Here is a 14,127-nt window from a genome sequence, read left to right as displayed (position 1 = left end):
CCAAAGGTCACTAGGGGTCACCGGAGGGTTGCTTTTCTTCTTCTGGGGTTAATTGATGCCAAAGAGTTGAGGTCAAACTGACGCCACGTTACCTCCTCCATCTTTACCTTACGCAGCACAACACGCCGGTCACCGGGGAGTGTGCCGGCCGGCCGGCCGGGCTGGCGGCGGGCATCACAGAGAAGGAAAAAAATGACTTGTTTACTGTGAAACAGTGGAGCGTGACGAAGGGAAAAGGAAGGAGGAGAGTTGATGTGGACGTCCATGTTGGGCCTGTAAATAATCAATCAGAGCTCTGAGCGCCGGCATTAAATCACCAGAGGAAGACGGGAAGCATGAGGGACTGCGGCGGCGCCCGTGAACTCTAAATCTTTGTCACTGGGAGGGTTGAACGTCGGTTGAATGATGATTGATTTACATGCAGGGGAATACTGTGACGCTCTGTGTGTGTGTGTGTGTGTGTGTGTGTGGTTTCTAAACAGGCAGATACGTCCACAATAAATCCAATCACCTTAAGAGAGCGGATGAATTGTGTTTTGAGTCGCATTAAGAGCCGCACACATCGAGATCCCACGCATCAAAAACAAATGTATGCACAATAAAAACCAATAAAGCGTCTGAGGTGGACGGGGTGAGCGCCACATCAAAAAACAACAACAACAAAAAAAAGCAACACAAAGCAGCGGAGCGAAGCGGTCCGACGCGCTCGCCGAAGCCGACTGTTTGCCTAATAAAACCAGATAGTGCGACCCCTCCCTGACCTGTGGGTGGCCCTGTTTTGCTGCCTGTTTAGACTTCGAAGGCGCCGCAGCCCGGTGGCGGCACTTTGATGTTGCCGCTATGATTCTGAAGGGAGGATGTTCACATCACACACACACACACACACACACACACACGTGCACACACACACACTGCAGCTAAACAAACGACAAGTCATTTACTCTCACATTCAGCCGTCGAGACTTTCCTGCAAACCGCGGTGAGATGATTCCACATGTTCCCGCCGAGACCAAGAACATGATGGGGGGGGAGGGAGAGAGAGAGAGAGAGAGAGAGAGAGCACACTTTGATCTTTCATTTGGATGCTTTGACAAATCTATATATAGTAAAATATAGTTAATTTTTTCCGCTTTTATTTACAAGCACCGACTGACGTGACGCTGTTTTTCTCGTTGAAGATTTAGTCGAGAATTCCTGAAAAACCCCGGATCTCTGTTCCCAGGGTTTAACCCTTTGGAACGAGCGGGAAAATGTCTGCAAGACTGAAGGTGAGAAATAAACTCTTACTCTTAATAAACATCCCACTGCACATCTGCTCCAGTGACCTTTAAAAAAATGACATATTCATGGATTAGAAATTCATCCTCCAAAGAGTCGTGATTCACCTCGTCTGCAGTTTGTCAACAGCGCTGGAGACGTCTCTGCTGTAACGGCAGCCTGTGGGGAAAAGGCTGCGCTCACGGCCTCCAGTATAATCCAAATCAATCAAAAATGTTGACATTCATTTATCAAAAATTCATGAAATTAATTTTTTCCTGTCTATAGGAACCAAGTTGTTGAATCCACATTCCTGCTGAGAGGTAAATACTTTAATTTGTATGATATTTGCTGCTGGTAACACACTCTGAAAGTCTTGTGTATCTCTTAAAGAGCAGAGAGATTGTACAACATGAAGCAGCGCTGTGATGTGGCGAGTCGTCAGGATGTTGCTCTGACCGCCAGCTGTGCTTTGCACCTCTGGAATATGGAGAATTTTCTACGAGAATAACAACGGTTTAATAATTGTGCAAATGAATGTGAGTGAACTGAAGGTGTCTGTATCAGCAGGGGGGGGGGGGGGGGGGGGCAGGCCCTCAGGTTGGAAAAGATGTGTGATACTGTAGTTTAAATGTACTCGCTGTCTCTCTTTCACTCACTTGTATTGAATCATGTGAGAAACTTTGAAGTGCGGTCGGTGAAATCGTCTCACACACCGGCTGCTTCTCGCTCCGTCTGGAGACGTCGGGACTCGGTGAGAAACTAAATGACTCGTTAGGGAGATTCCTTTTTTGTTTTTTACAGCGCGCTCTCTCACGGCGCCTCTCCCTTTCATCCGCCCCGTCTCAAGCCGGCGAGCATCACTACAGGTGACATCACACATTACCCTCGGCAGCCGTTTACACGAGGCTCAGAATGAATGAACTTCCAAACCTTTTTACTGGTGCAAATTATCGCCAATAATGTGCGGAGCCTCAGGTTGTAATTAGAGTTTCTCTGCTGTGGAGCAGAGAGGGGGGGGGCGGGAGGTGTTAGTGGACTGAAGCCCGTACAGGTGTCATTAATCCTGCATTCCTGTGTGACTGCGGCGCCACAGGAGGCGGTGCCCCCCCTCCGCCCGCTGATCACAGCTAACGGGTTTAATAAATACTCCTGCTTTTACGCCAACAGCTCGGCCTCACACTGAGGAGGTAAAGAGGTGGGAACTAACGAGAGGCTCGAGCTCGAGAACGCAGCGGGGGGGGGGGGGGGGGGGGGCGTTCAGCAGCCGCCACAAACACAATACACTCCGTCAGCATCGCAGCTGTGGCGTGCTGCTTCTCTTGGCGATCATCAACTCCAACGGATACCGTGTGAAACAGTGTTTTATATGAGAACGAGAATCGTGGCGTTCGTCCAGAATTGTGGACATTTGTGCTTGTGACCTTGATGACCTCTCTGACCTTTCCTCCAGCGCCACCGTGTGGACAAATCTTCCAAATTTAATCTTTTAATTTGTTCCTTAACAACATACAACATCTCCAAAACGAATACGGGCGGATCCTGATTAAATTAACTGTGAATATTCATGTTCCCCAGAGGATGAAGTAAGAAATAAAACTCCCTGAGTGCCACCACCACATGACCGGCCTTCCTTCTACTTTCATACTTCTGTAAAGTATCAGCATCCGAGCGCTGGCCTGCCATGACATTATTTACTGACCAGGTTTCTGCTCCCCAGAGGACGAACCCCCTTTGATTTGACTGACCTGTCCTCTAGCAGCACATTCAGGACAAACATTTTCATCTTGAACAACCTGTAAGGCTCAAAGAAAAGTGATGAGGTTGATTTCCGTGCGTCACACCTGCAGAACCAAACCCTCAGATTTTCACTAAAGAACGATATAAAACTCGGATTGGAGATGAAGATGGAATTTTGAGATGTTTCATATCATTTGCTTGATTTAATAACTCAGAATTGCCCGTTTACTTGATCTATTTCTCTGCTGATAGACTAGCAGTTTCAGTTCTATAATGAAGAATGCAGCCACTAGGGGTCGCTAGCAGGACATTTGCTTTGAAATGTGACACGTGACAAGATAACTCACATGTGGAAACGTTATTTAAACATGGGAAAACTAAAATGTTTGTTTTCATGTGACTTTTTTTTTCCAGACCTTCTGCGAGAATAACTTTTCATTTTATGGTATACTACTGACAACAGCATGAATAATACAATCGCTTGTTGGTTACTCAGCTTTGGCCGATCTCACTGAAACACCCAGAGCTCAGATTTCTGTCTGATGTCTGATGACTTTGTCCCCTCATGAACCCAAATTCAACCGAGTTGTAAAGTTGAACAGGAGAGAAAAAAAAAAAAGAATAAAAAGTTCTTGTGTTTATAACTCGGCACCGTCGGTGATGCTCAAGAGTCCAGGTTCCTGCAGTGTGACGGCGAACGCCGCGGCGTCGTTTATCTGTACATGCGAAAGTTTTCAGTCCATCGACCGGACGTTACGTGAAGATCTGCAGACAGCACGACGGCCACGGATCCACAGCTCACACACAGCAGCTTCCTCTGTCACTGTTTGTATTTACAGCTCTGTACACTGAAAAATGACTTCACGGCAAAAAAAAACCTCAAAATGAACAGAACTGAAAAAGTTCTCAACAGCAACTTCGACGGTTGGAAAACAGCTGCGTTTCTGCAAACGTCTTAACGTTGACGATGAGCTGCTCCCGATGAAGACGAGCCCCGTTGATTTGACGCAACTCGGCCCGAAAGTGTGTTTCCCCCGGAGGCTGCGGAGTCGACAGGGAAAATTAAAAACGAAAAAAGGAAATCAAACTAATCCAAATCCAAAAACGAACCTCAGGATAGATAGCGTTACACAGTATACTTAAGTAGGATTTACAAGAAGTTCTTTCCCTCCTCCCACCGAAGGTGTTTTTTCTTTTTCTGTTCCAACACAGCGACAAAGCCTAAAGCAACGCACAAAAATCCAACTCAAATACGTGAGTAGCTAAATAGTTTCCCATTAAATTATCACAACGATGTGGTGTAGTTTACATTCCTCCGCAGCTGCAGGAGCCGCGTGTTTTCTTCAATCGACTTTAATTAATTCTATTTTACATTTGATTGGTTTCTAGAGGTGGGTGGCGGTGGAGGTGGCAGTGGGCGAGGTGGGCGGGGTCTAAAGCCTTGTACAGTGGATGCAGTTATAAAAAGGACGAAGGGGAGTCGGTGCTGCGGCACAGCGAGTAATAGGCACAAGGGGGCGGCAGTGAGGAGGTGGGACGGGTGGTGGCGAGCAGCAACAGGGAATGAGCGGGAGCGTAGGGAGGTTGTTGTTGGGGGTGGGGGGATGTTTAAGGTGGAGAGCTGCGCCCTCACAGGTAGATCTCCCTCTTGGAGGTCTGGCCGGTCGGGGTGGTGGCCGAGTGGTACTCCACCGCCTGGCTCAGCGGGATCTCCTCCAGCCCACAGTCTTTCACAGACGAGTCTCCGCCTCCAGGGTAGGCACTGCTGTAGGGTGTCATGAATCGCATGTTGGACACTTTGGAGCTGCTGCCACCGCCCCCGCTGCCGCCACCGCCACCGCCGCCGCCGCCACCCGTGCCGCGCTCCTCCATCATCAAGGGCTTGGGGCTGCCGTTGGCCATCAGCTGCTCCTGCCCGTCCATCTCCTGGTAAGGCACAAAGGTGGAGAGCTTCGGAGCGTTCTTGGACACCTTGCGGTTCGGGGAGGGCTGTCCGGGCATCCAGCAGGAGTCAGAGTGGCCGAACTCGGTGCACTCGCGGGTGCAGTTACCGGTCATCGCCACGTCGGGGAGGGGCCTGAGGTCTACGGAGAGAGAGAGAGAGACAGAGAGAGAGAGAGGATAAGTAACCTGGAAGCAACAGCAGAAGATGGGTAAAGGTGGATATGGCGATGAAGCTCTCCCGACACGTTTGTGTCCGGCGTTCCCGCTCTTTCTTTCAGCTCTGTGTTTGGTCTCCAGCTCCTGAGGGAAACATCCAGCTCTTTAGCTGCTGAATGAAACCAAAAACCAAACATGGACAAAACCAAAATGAGGAGCTAAAAGAGGCTGAAAAACCCTCTGTGATCAGATGAGAAGAGAAAGGTCGAGTCGTCCTGTAGAATTACGATAGAAAACCTCATACTTACTATAATATTATTATATTTCAGGTCTGATCTCAGAACCAGCTACTGTGCATTGCTTTTTTTAAATCTTATTATTTGACTTTAATATGATGAACTTTAGTTGCTTGTTAGTTTGTTTCTTATTAGATCTGTGTTCCTCCATTTATATACGGACGTCTGCGTTTGTGTGCGACGCTTTGCAGAACAGTTTTCCTTCGAGATAATCGGGTCAGGAATTAAAGTTGACGGCAAACAGACCTGTATTTGACAGGTGAAGGTTCTTCACTCTCAAACACTGGTATTTTTCTGTGTGTAAAGATTTCTGTGTAAATGTCGCTTTTGTTGCTTTAAAAAAAAAAAAAACAACCAACAAACCTGCGAGTGTCACAGTTCAGCTGCGCGCTGATTAAAACTGTCATTATCCCTTTAGCCGCACACACGCGCGCACACACCAGGCTCGCTCCATTTGAAGGAAATTAATTAAAGCTCTGTGTGTATTTTTAAAGTCACTAATAGTTCACAAAGTGCCAGAAACGTCGCTTAATTTGTTGCTGAAAGAGCGAGACCACGTATGAAACGGTGGGTGCTGAGCATGAAACAGGATCAGCTGATTTAAAGGAGGAGAGAAAAACGCTCAGGTTCGTTAAAACGTTAATTATGTTGCACAAACAGCCAATTAAGGCAAAAAAATAACAACAGAGTGACTGTGTTTTTTTGTTGTTTTTTTTTTCCTTTCACCTGTGAAATATGACACGATGAGAGACGACAGACGCAGAAGATGTTTCTTCAGAGCTGTGAATATTAAGGTCACAGTTTCTCACCTCTGGCTTCTTTCTTTCACTTTCTCCTTTTCTTGTGTTGGCTCTGTGTGAGTTTAACTTTAATCCTGAGCCTGTGAGACGGGCGGACGGACGGACGGACGCAGGGCTGAGTTCGCATTTTAAAAATAAAAAAATAAAAAATTCCCAGCTTAGAATGGAAAAAGGTCAGAGATGGAAGCAGAAATATCAATGCGTATGCAGAAAGTAACCTTTCTTCTGTGCGTGACATTAGATCATTCTTTGATACTGGAGGCAGGGAGGGGGAGGGGCGGAGGGGGTGCCGGTCCTCCCGGGGAATGGCGCTTATTTCCCAAAATGCCCTCTGCTTCATGCATAATTGAAATTCATTGCCTCCTTTTTTTTTTTTTTGTGCAAAAGGAGCTACAGTCGGCTTTTCTGTCTGTTTGCGGGTTGATGTGAACGTTTTAATCCCGGGGAGTGCTGAGTAGCGACCGCGCTCCATCTCTCCCTCCCCACATTCTCACGGCCGCCGTGGATTTTAGTTTTTAAACACTTCCCATGCAAAAAGCAAGGTGCTTGCAAAAAAAAAATGTTAAGTCATGTGAGAGCGGCTGCTGAGTTCAGAGCGGCGGTTTAATAAGTGCTTTGCCGTCTGAACGTCGTGTCAGCAGGAGGCTTATAGAGCACGGACGGGCCAGAGCCGCTCGGCTGAACAGACTCCAAACTTGACTCACTTCAACAACAACGGGAGGAAGGAGGGACTCGGCCGCCAAGTTCAGCTGGACCTCAGCCTGCTGTTGGACGACAACCAAGACTCTTTGACCCCTGACTTTGTGTCTATAAATACTGCTCGGGCATTTCTTCATCCGATTCCACCAGCAGTTGGTTTCAGTTGAACCCTGTTACTATGGAAACCCCCTCCGGGCCGTGGATACAGTGTTCAGTGTAACTGTTAATTTACTGTCAGGGTGACTGCTGTGTGTTTTACTCTTTCTACTTTTACTCTTGTGGATTAGTTACTGTGTGGTTAAGTAATTTGTTTTTAGTGTTTTATGCATTTGCTTCCAATCAACACTTCAAACGCCAAGGAGAGAGAGAGACAGAGAGAGAGAGAGAGAGAGAGAGAGAGAGAGAGAGAGGGGGAAGACGTGCCACGCTTTAACCCTTCAGCTACCAGGACGAATCTTGACAGTCTGTCCCAAACTACCCGACATCGACAGTTAAGACCCACTTCACACCCTGATCTTCAGGCCCTGTGGTTCCTGCTTGTGAACCTTCAGCTCATTTCTTCCTCATGTGTCTGAATTTAAAGGAAACAAAACCTTCTCATTCTGAGAGACACTTACTCTTAAACTGTGTCATGTCAACACTGTTTTTGTGTGTGTGTGTGTGTGTGTGTGTTCACCTTCCTAAGCTCAGCTACAGATGTTCCTCGTGGAAGACTCACCACTTTGTCACTTTCGAGCTCCCTGACACTCGTCAGAGTGGAGCGTCTTCCTCAGGGGAGCCATCTTTGAACAGGTGATGTTTACGAGTACAAGAGGAGATAAACAGGAAGCTGCGCCGTCTGTTCAATCACGCCGGTTGTAGTGTAATTGTTGCTTCTGCACAACCTGTCTCAGCTCAAATTAAAGCCTGCGAGTCGTGTCAGACATATGTCACGTACTCACACTACGACTGTACAAAAGTCATAAATAAGAAATAGGAAAGAAATGGAGAGATAATGTAATAAAATGAACGTACGTCATGTCTAGTGCTTTTATTTTTGCTTCTACTCTGAGGTTGTTTTTTCTCTCGATTGGTCTAAAGTTGCTGTCAACACACTTTCCCTCACACTTCACTGCAGATATTTCACATTTAAAAACTTCTAATGGCTCAAAGGCCGTAACCCTCCTTTCCCTGGTGGAACATCTGCAGGTACAGGTGAGCTTCCTCAACAGCAACGTAACGCTGACGTCAAAATTAGAAAGTAGAAGCAACTGGGATTTAAAACAGTATTTGTGTTAAAAAATGGGGCCAATTAGAGGGCTTTTATTGTGAAACATCTGTGCACACTACAGCAGGAAGTGTGGTCTCATTGACGGTAACTTCACAGAGATTTAAAACATTGCAAAACTAGAAGTGACAGGCATGAAATGTGAGAGTGGTGACGGTCTTTCTGCACCGCAGCGGGGGAGCGGTGAGTACGGCGTCATCCCCTCTGTAGTACCGAATCAGCGCCGCGTCGCTCGACATGATGCTGAATTCACAGAGAAAAACAGGTGAACACGGAGGAGGTGCTGAGTTTACACAAAGAGCAAAGAGTGTCAAATTAAAACCAGAGGAAGTTACGAAACAGGAACATGTTTAAAGTCGAGTGAATAAAAGTCTGTGAGTGACATGAGCCTCAAACGACGCTGTTGTGTATTTATGTCAGTAGTTCTTGTGTGTTTTTGTGTATTTACTGAACATGTATGAACACAATCTAAAAAATAAAACTCCTCCATATGCATTTAACAATAACTTGTGGGGGCCAGGAAGAGCGCGACCCCCGTGTTCAGGCCCTTGGCACAACGATCTGTAGCTCTAATCACAGACTTTAGCGCCGGGGTGACGCTGGTCGTGTTCGACCTTATTAAAGCACAAGAGCTAATTGGCTCCGATTTGAGATGGAGCTAATTGGCGAGCACGACGGGGAGGAAGGTTTCAGGGCGGTTGGGGGCGGGTTCACGTGTGAGATCAATAACGGTTTCAGCTAATAAGGCCTTACCCTGGTGGTGGACATTGATGTTACCACTCACCTCCAGCTCAGATCGACACCATCATCAGAGCTGTTATGAAGGCTGATCAGACACTGCTGACTCAGCTGTTATCCCCGACTCTCACAGGGAAGAAGTAGCTCTGGTATTACTGATGGCTGACGGCCCAAAATCTTTTCAACTTGCCCCCCACCCCCCCCCGCACCGTCTTGGCTGTTTGTTACATCTCTATTTCTGCTTCACTAATCGTGATCGACAGCACCGCCGCCAAACCCCTGGAAGTCTCCGCAAGTGGTTGATTTTAGTATCGCCTCCTGAGCGCTGCCAACATTCAGCTCCAGCCACTCATCTGTGATCGCCATTTTGTTAGAAGTGCGATAAGTTACGACCTGTTTGGGAGAGAGGGGGAGGGGAAGGAGGCGAGGGGCGACGTGAAGGGAAGTGGGGGGGGCGGGGGGGAGGGTCGGGGGATGGGCGGGGGGGGTACCGGAAAAAGAAAGGGGAAGGGAGGGGGGAGGGGGGGTGCAGAGGTCAGAAACTCTACCTACACCAAACATTACCCAAGTCAGCCGGCGTGTTCTGGTTCCGATGGTGCAACAAGTACCACGAATATTACCCAACGTCGACCGGCGTGTCCTGGTCTCCGATGGTGCAACAAGCTACCAGATGATTCCACAGAGGTTTCAGAGAGCCCCTCCTCTCCTCACACCGCTAACGCCCTAACGTGTCTGACCAGCGCTCACGCCGCACTTCTCACTGCACTTCTTCACTTGATCTCGCTGCACTTATTAAATAGATATATCACTTAGTAATCATGCCAACGTCTCCTTCTGCACCGAGGCTTTAGTGATGTCCCTCACTCGTAAGTCACTTTGGATAAAAGCATCTGCCGAATGAGCAAATGAGAATCTTCCTCTAACCTCAACCCTGCTGTTTCTTACCATGAACAGATTTCACTGAAAAGATTTGGCATTGGACTTGAATGAATATGAATATGAAAATCCAATATCAGTCTTCTTGTTTGACTGTAGAGTTTGACAGTGAACTAAACTACACCTATAAAAAAGGGTTTCTGTCATTGGTGTGTTTCCTGTCGAGCTCTACGCTGGTTGGTGTGATGAACTGTTGTTGTCGCATCGACCACAGGGAGCTACACGGCGGCAGCGTTGTGACTTCAGATGTCTCATCAGTACTTAAGGGAAGTTTGAAAAGTTCTGGCCTAACCCCTGGAGGAGGAAATGCTATCTGTCCTCTCTCTCTCTCTCTCTCTCTCTCTCCTGCACCCTCGGCGAGGCTCGGCAGCGGCGCTGTCAGAGGGCCGTAACGCCGAATTCAAGGTTGCCTCTATTAGTCAAGGCTATTTAAAATGGAGTAGCCCTCCTGAGTTTTTTTTCCCCCTGTAGCCCTTATCTGCACTCCTGAGTTCCAGTTAACCCTGGGGAACCTCGCACGCCCTGACGGCCTCTCTCTTTGCATAATACACTCCGCTACCTTGGTCACCATTTTCCGGTCAAACTAATTAGATTTCAGAGTCCCCACTTGGGAAGATGTCAGTGGTATGAAATGGAAATAATTTCCAGGTGACTATCTGACATTTTACGCTGTCGACTAGAGTAAAGAGCCCAGGCGGATTGGCTCTCGCTTTCCCTCTTTTTTTTTCTTCCCCCACCTCCTCTTCTTCTTCTTCCTCTTTTTTTCCGCTCCATCACTTTAGTCGCAGAGATATGCTAAATCCTCGTGCTTCCCCTCCTCTCTGCTCAGTCCTGGGTGATAAATGGAAGCAAATGTACACAAAAGAGCTTCTCTTTTCTCTGCTTCTGCTTGAAGTGTTAATGTGTTTAATTACTTTGAAGCGTGTGTGTGTGAGTGTGTGTGTGTGAGTGTGTGTGTGTGTGAGTGTTGCAGTTAAAGCTGCAGCAGGAAAACCTTCAATTAATGCCTTTTCTCTGTCGATGACAATGGCTCCAATTTATCTTATGGGAACAATAGAGGAGTGAGAGGAGGTTCGGGAGGTACGTCCAGGAGAAAGCGAAAAACGTGCTGCTGCTGCTGCTGCTTCCCCCGCTGCAATCAGCGGTGACGCCAGCAGCCCACACACACACACACACACACACACACACACACACACACACACTCACACACACACACACACACACACTCACTCACTTACTCACACACACACTTTCAGAAACGATTCCCTGACTCCGACTCGCTATGACAACGACGCAGGGATCAGACCACAACATGTATGTGTTTTCGGAGATGGTCATTACGTCAGACCAGGTGATTAAATTCTTGCGTACCTGTCGGACCACGTGTTGAGACACAACCTGAGGCAGACGCCCAGGACGAGGATCATGGTCTACAACGTCACCCGTGATGTTTCCTCACAAGTATCTTCTTCTGTATCCGTCCGACGTGTGAAACCGTAACCGTAAAACCGTTACCGACGCATCAGCTCCTCTCCCCCCAAATTCTTCACACAACTCATTCTCTTACTTTTGAAAACGTAGAACAACCAAGTGTCAGATGATTTCTAACTTTGTTTTAATGCCCAGACATGAACAACTCTACTGCCTCCTTCAGAACAAAACCCAGTAATCATCTCACTGACATGCTATAGGTCCTTCCTGTTTCTAACGACCACATACATTGTTTAATATTTATGAAATCAAGTAGAAGTGAAAAGACTGAACGTAATGTGAACTGTGATCCGCAGGTCGGGTCCTCTGGTCAGGAAATGTCAGCGCTGACTTTCTCCGGAAGAAAAATGATTTTATTAAATTCACTCCAGAGATGCTTCTGTACCACGTTTACACACAGTATATATACACAGAGCATATATACACAGTATATGTACACACAGTATATATACACAGTATATACTGTGTTTCTGCTCTCCGTACAGAAAACACTCTGAACTCTGTGTCACTGATCTTTAACCAGCAGAGTATCATCACGTCAGACAGACAGCACTCCTACACTCACATATACATGTTTTTCTATGGAATAACTACAGTATATTCCTTTGTAGAGAGTGTGTGTGTGTGTGTGTGTGTGTGTGTGTGTGTGTGTGTGTGTGTTTATGGTGGAGACACACAAAGCCAAACAGTGATGCAAACACACACTGACGTAAAACTCCATCTGTATTCATGGTCACACATCACCTCAGAACAGTTCTCAGTTCAGTAATGCTTGTACCCACACACACACACACACACACTCACACACACACACTTTCACACACTCCTGTCTTCCCTGTACTTTCCATCAGCAGCTCGGTGTGATCCTGCCGTGTCAGTGTGTACTGCACTCTGTGTTCCTATAAAAGGTTTTTTTTCTTTTTACAATCATCAGCTTTTTCCCCCGAAACTATTAACTAACTTTACTTTCAGACGATCTCGGTCACAATAACATCCTCCATTATAATCGAAGAGGAGACGGAGACTGACAGCAGAATCAACGGGGTTCAGGTGTATAGTGTGGCTCGCTGTTGTGATTCCTGCAGATGAAACGCGGGTCGCTGCGTCCACACAGTGAAATATCTCCGCGGTTATTTGCTGGATCGTTTGCGGACGTTCGTGTTCCCAGAGAAAAATCCACCTTAAAGACTTGGGGTGGTCTCCCGACTTTAGTTCTAGACTTCAGTTTATTAAATGGAGGAAAAGTTTAGGTTCAAGTCTTTGTCGTCATGTAAAGGTGAAGAAGTGTTTTAATACAGTTAGAAGCAAATTCTTCAGGGTCACGTTGGGTTATACTTTACTTTTCATTTCTATTTGAAACCATAAATAAATCTATATGATCTATACCACTACCTTCCCAACAGGCCAAGATAATACGCTTTCTCACTTTCTCCTTTTTATAAACGACGACAAACCTTTCAGACTAGTAAATAAATTCTTGGCAGCCATTACTCTGCTGGAATTATTTCTTTATCTTCAACACTTTATCTTTGAAGGTTGTTGGCAAAGTTTTCATATCTGTCTCTCACAACATGACCTCGCTGTGACAGCGATACTTCAGGAAGCCGCACAGTCACACCAACAGTCTGAAAGCCCGCAGACGACACAGTTTTACACTCTTGCAAAGAGAAGATATATGACGTGTTTAATCAGCGTTAGAGGTTTCCTGCTTCCTGTTTTTATGCTAAGCTAGGCTAACCGCGGCCCGACTGCACGAGAGCTGTTCCTTTAAAACAATATTTTCTCCTCCATCAGAAGATGAGACGAGACGACCACATTAACCGTAAACAGACACACTATCACCCCGAGATGTCAATGTTTACACAGTCATGTACCACACACACACACACACACACACACACACACACAGGTTTCATCTGTCTGGTTGATTCTGTTTCATCAACTTATTTCTTTCTTGACGGAGTTTTAAAGCCGAGCCAGAGACAGAGGCAGATTAGCTTCAGCTCATCGCTCTCCATGTACAGGATATTACCTCTTCAGCACTGGTTATGTTTACGTAACGATGTGTATAAACAAACAAACAAACAAACAAACGAACAAAAACTAAATAAATAAAGATGGAGACGTAAAATCTGAGAAATCCAGGTAATTTTTTCTTATTTCCTTCCTTTTTTCTGTCATTTGTTTGTTCACTTGTTTCCTTCCCTGCTTCCTCCTCTCCATCCGTCCACCCTCTCTCTCTCTCTCTCTCTCTCTCTCTCTGACCCCACAGTCGGGCTCTGTGTGTAAACCTTACTGGCTCTAATTAAACTTTGGGCAGATTAGAACTTTGCCTTGTCAGTCTTTATTCATGCTTAAACAAGTTATTACTTTTTGAGAAATTAAATTAGCCGGCAATTAATTAATCGACGCACGAGCTTGGGAAAGAGGACGAAGGGGGAGGAGGGACGAAAGGAAAGAAGGGAAGGAGGGAGGGAGGGAAGGAGGGAGGGGATGAAAGTGGGAGGAAAAAAAAAAGATAAAAAGGGAGGGGTGTGGAAAGAGAAGAGAAGTCGGGTTTGGCAGAAAATGAAGGAGAAGGAGACGGATTTATCTCAAAGACAGAGGGAGAGAAGAAAAGAGGATATTAGATATTTAAATGTCACTCGTTCTTTCACTAATTAGCAGGAGAGAGAGATGAAGATGAANCCCTCTGACTCCTTCTGAAGACGGAGAAAAAACCAAACAAGCTGAAAAAAAGAAATAAAAGAGTCTCCACTTTGTTTCTTCTTGCTCTGATGGGTTTTCTCTTGTTTTGTTTTTT

The 14,127-nt window shown here is 46.4% G+C and overlaps 1 protein-coding gene across 1 annotated transcript in view; it reads right to left on the bottom strand.

The window, feature by feature from the left end:
* Window positions 1–4,626: 4,626 nt before the first annotated feature.
* The window catches only part of LOC111235928 (protocadherin-1-like), a 196,593-nt gene continuing 187,092 nt past the window's right edge, over window positions 4,627–14,127 (bottom strand). Inside the window, exons 5-6 of the mRNA XM_022764503.1 lie at window positions 4,848–5,081; window positions 4,627–4,793 (exon numbers count right to left, since the gene is read on the bottom strand). Of these exons, the coding sequence (XP_022620224.1) occupies window positions 4,627–4,793; window positions 4,848–5,081 (401 nt within the window). The remainder of the gene's footprint in view (window positions 4,794–4,847; window positions 5,082–14,127) is intronic.

The sequence above is a fragment of the Seriola dumerili genome, unplaced genomic scaffold, assembly GCF_002260705.1.
Source record: "Seriola dumerili isolate Sdu_G_001 unplaced genomic scaffold, Sdu_1.0 BDQW01000544.1, whole genome shotgun sequence".
Taxonomy (NCBI): Eukaryota; Metazoa; Chordata; class Actinopteri; order Carangiformes; family Carangidae; genus Seriola; species Seriola dumerili.
This window is presented reverse-complemented; position numbering and strand designations above follow the sequence as displayed.